Genomic DNA, 4,259 nt, shown 5'->3' on the forward strand with positions numbered 1-4,259 from the left:
GATGAGCAAACCAACAGACCTGGAACGAAGCCTCCCAGCCATAGCGTCCATCAGCACCTCGCTCTCCCAGAGCCAGGGCTTCTCCCCGTACTGCTACTTCTCTCCGGAGAAGAGGAAAGCCATCTCGGACGTGAGGAGGACCTTCTGCCTCTTCGTCACCTTCGACCTGCTCTTCATCTCTTTGCTGTGGATCATTGAACTGAATGTAAGTTGGGGAAGCGAATCCCAAGTCGTGTTTTGTTTTGGATTTTTTTTTTAATTCAGGTCCCTCCGCGTTAATTGCTTCATTTCAGAAGTCTCAGGCCAAGGCTTTGTTTGCTCTTCCCAGCTCTGCCGCTGAGAAGCTGCTGCGCAGCTCGTGTAAAGTCCAGCTCGTTTCCTGCAGCCGGGCTCTGCGCTGGCTCTCCAGGGACGTTTACACCGTGCAGGGCTCCCTGGTGTTGTGTAACAAGATCTGGGGCCTGAACGTCTCTCCTGCTCCCCTTAAGCGAAGCTGCTTGCGGCATCTGCTGGGCAGCTGCCAGCTTTGCGTCGTCGTCTTGTTCTCAGAGCGCTGGAGAAGCAGGGTGGGAGGTGCAGACCCTCCTCTCACCCACCCAGCTGTTGGGCAGAGGCAAAAGGGGCTTCGAGCTGTGGTGCCAACAACTTGCTGCTAATCTCAGCTTCCAAAAGCTGGAGGTGCTGCCCCACCACGAAGAGGAATGCGAGGGTTTGGTTCTCTCACTGCATCCGTCGCAGCTCTGCAGGCCGCTGTGTTTGTTCAGCGTGTCGAACTGTGACCAGGGAAATCCAGTTTATTTACCTCAGCCCATCAGGTCAAAGTTACTTCCTGGGCTGTGTTTTGTTTTGATTTTTCCCAAACTGGTCCTGACTGGTTTCAGCCGTGGTGGCAGCAGCGGGTTTCGGGTACTCCATGTCCTCCCGTGGAACAGGCGAGATGAACAGATAGACCCCAGTGCTCCTGCCGGTGTCTGGCCTTTATTTATCAGTGCTGGACCCTTCGCTCACTCAGCAACTCTTATCTCTGCCCTCTTTATCTCCTGGGTGTCTGCACTTAACAGATTACCCCAGCCAGCAGTCCCTCCCGCTCCCCACTGCAGCCCCAAGAGCCCCCTGCCCCCCTCCCCGCCTAGCAGAAAGCATCCCTGGGCCGGCATTCCAGCGCTGCCGACGGTGTCCCGCCCAGACCTGGCCTCCTGCTCCCGACCCTGCTCCCTGGAGAGGGGCTGTCTACCAACCCAAGCCCCCAGCCCCGGGGAGATCAACCGCCAGCACGGTCACCCGGGTGACGGGGAGCGCAGGGCTTGCTGGTAGCCATTAATGAGTGACTAACTGCTGATATTTGGGCCCCGAGCCGAGATGCTGCATATTTAAAGCTATTAGGACAGTTTATGAAGAGCAACGATTTTATATCATGACTAATGCTTTTTTTATCAAACGGTTTCCTCCGCTGCAAGATAAGCCGAGCAAATTGGCCCTCGTTAAATGACTGTTGCCTGCAAACTGTACGTCTGCGAGCTGGCTGCTCTCAGCGGCAGGGAGATGCCTCGGACAGTTCTTCCTTGGTCAGGGCAGCGGCCTGTGTTTAACCTGAAAACACCTCCCAGAAATCGTAATCCAAAGCCTTCCCCGTGCCTCGTTCATCCTGCAGCGTCTCGTGGCCGCGGTGCAGGGAAGGGTGTGGGGGGCAGCTGTGCAAGTCCTTGGATAAAGCTTCACCCCCTTCCCCCCAAACACTCAGCCCCAGCCCTGACCCAGAGGGACCGTTTCCCGGTGGCTGCCTCTTCTGTCCTTGGACTGTCTGACGAGAGGCTGCCAGGACAGCAGCCTGCCAAGAACTGGCCTGAGATCCACCAACTTGTTCCTCGCGGATCATGACACAGCTGTCAGCCTGCGCCGGGCCCCGGCCAGCTGGGCTGTGCTCAAACCAATAGCCTAAAGGTGAACCATTTGTTCCGGTTACCTGAGCCACCCAGAAAGAGCCACTCCAGGCTCCCCAGCCCAGGATTTACGGTGTCAAAAGAACCAGGGCTGTCAGGCCCCAGATTGTCTCCGGGTGAGGCAAGATTGCTGCTCCCCAAGCTTTTTCCACGCTGCCCTGCAATACCCGGGGAAGCAGTTCTGCCTCGTTCAGGTTTCCTTGCAGTCTCCCTGCGTCTGTGCATGTCCCTCGTCCTCCTCCCCTCCTGCTTCCCCTTTGCCGGTGCGTTGGAGCCTGCTGGTTGCCTTCCTCGGTCGGGTTTCCTGGAGCTGGGCAGTGCTGCAAGCGTGGGAAGCTGGCTGGCCTGGGAGGGAGGAGCGGGGACCTCTTGGTGCTTTGCACAACGGGGACGATCACAGCTGAAATTCCACGCGGTTGCTGGTGACCCCCGAGAGCCCTCGCGGAGGAGATGGTTTGATGGTCGGGCTGTGGGAGACGCTTTGTTCAGCGCGTTACTGGTGGTGCCAGAGCAGCAGTTTCTGGTGGTTTTTCCTTTTCTTCACAGCCGAAGTCTGTCACCTGAAGCCACGCGTGGAAGCAATGGACACGAGTGGGAGGTGTCTGACCAAGGGCTTTAGGCTGTGGGCGCTGTGTTGTGGTGGCGCTGAGTGTGCTGAGCCGAAGGAGCGGCTCTTCCCTCTTAGAAAGCCCCACCTAGATTTGTTTATTGTACCCATGTGCTGCCCCAGCTCTGGCTGCCTGCTGCTCGGTGCGAAACCGAGGGTGGAAGGGTCCGTGGTGTCCTCCCGCGATCCCGCGGCAGGTGTTTGTGCACCTGATGCAGATCCTGACCCTGTGGGAACCCCCGGGCACCGCTTGGCTGGCCTCTTCCTGCCATTAGTTTCGTCTCGGTACACTCAGTACGCTCTGGTTTCCTCTCTCCCCCCCAGACCAAGGATGGCATTCAGAAGAACCTGAAGAATGAGATCATCGACTACAAGTTCAAGACCTCTTTCTTTGATATATTTGTGAGTATCCTGGATGGCTGCAGGTGAGGGAACAGCTTTGGAGCTCAGGGGGGCTGGGCAGGGAGGGTCCACATGCCAGCGGGGCTGGGGGCTCCCCGCAGCCTCTCCTGGCTCCGGGACACCGGGCGGGTCACAGCCCATGGTGACAAGGTCCTGGGGAGCTGGCTTGTGTCTGCGTCCTCCCAGCACCTGGCAGAGGGACAAGGGCAGTGACCAGTGTCGATGGCTTTTTGTTTTTAAAGGTCTTGGCTTTCTTTCGTTTTTTTGTGTTGCTGCTGGCCTACGCGCTCGTCAGGCTGCGCCACTGGTGGGTCATAGCGGTAAGGAGGCCATTGTCGCTTTCCTGTTTTCAGTTTTCTCCCTCTGCCTGGAGCCTGCAGGGATCTGAGAGACGTAAATTTATTTTTCAGGTCACTACATTGGTATCCAGTGCCTTCCTGATTGTGAAGGTCATCCTCTCCGAGGTTGGTTTCCTTGGCTCGTGGGGGATTGCTTTGAGATGGCTTGACGCTGCCGTTTTCCCGTTGGTGTGAACTCCCTGTGGTTTCTGCTTTCTTCCGCGCAGCTTCTGACCAAAGGGGCTTTCGGCTATTTACTCCCTATCGTCTCGTTTGTCATTGCTTGGCTCGAGACTTGGTTCCTGGATTTTAAAGTCCTCACTCAGGAAGCAGAAGAGGAACGATGTGAGTATTTTGCTCCTCTCTGGTAGGAGTTGGCAGATGACACTACCCGGCCTGGGGTTTCTGCTGCTTTGGCAGCACCTGGACAGATATGACATTTGTGGAGAAGTGATCTCCAGGCTGGCTGCGATGGTACGTGCCTGACTCAGTTCTGTTGTGGTATATAAGTCCCTTCAGGGGAAGAAAATACCAGATTATAAAAAGCATCTTTTAATTGAGTGGAGAAAAAAACGTGCCAAATTTCCCAATGTCTGGATCCCGAAGCCAGACGTGTTGGAAACAGAGCTCACCTCCGCATTGGAGAAAACGTTGTGAAACAGTGGGCCGAGAGCCAGGCGGGCTGTTGGACTGCCCAGCTCCGGGTGTCTGTCCTCAGTCTGGGCTGGAGACCTTTCTGAGAGGGTGGCTTCAGTCACACACACGTCGCAGAGGCACAGCCTGACTTATGGTGTGTGAAATTTTACAGCCCCTGGTCACTGAGGTCAGACGAAATGGAGATCGAGGCTGACTTAACGCTTTAGAAATCACCCCGCTGTGCCCAGGGGCACCTGGAGCTTCCAGGGGCCCTTTGAGGGAGCGGGTGCTCAGCCTGGGCTGGTGTGGCTGGCCCCCTCCTTGAGGAGGGCAAGC

General features: G+C 56.7%; 1 protein-coding gene across 1 annotated transcript in view; it reads left to right on the forward strand.

The window, feature by feature from the left end:
• The first annotated feature begins 1 nt into the window (after position 1).
• Positions 2-4,259, forward strand: part of STARD3 (StAR-related lipid transfer (START) domain containing 3) — a 10,318-nt gene continuing 6,060 nt past the window's right edge. The window contains exons 1-5 of the mRNA XM_010138194.1: positions 2-205; positions 2,872-2,949; positions 3,192-3,269; positions 3,360-3,413; positions 3,515-3,632. Coding sequence (XP_010136496.1) covers positions 2-205; positions 2,872-2,949; positions 3,192-3,269; positions 3,360-3,413; positions 3,515-3,632 — 532 coding nt within the window. The remainder of the gene's footprint in view (positions 206-2,871; positions 2,950-3,191; positions 3,270-3,359; positions 3,414-3,514; positions 3,633-4,259) is intronic.

This window comes from Buceros rhinoceros, unplaced genomic scaffold (genome assembly GCF_000710305.1).
Source record: "Buceros rhinoceros silvestris isolate BGI_N320 unplaced genomic scaffold, ASM71030v1 scaffold29186, whole genome shotgun sequence".
Lineage (NCBI taxonomy): Eukaryota > Metazoa > Chordata > Aves > Bucerotiformes > Bucerotidae > Buceros > Buceros rhinoceros.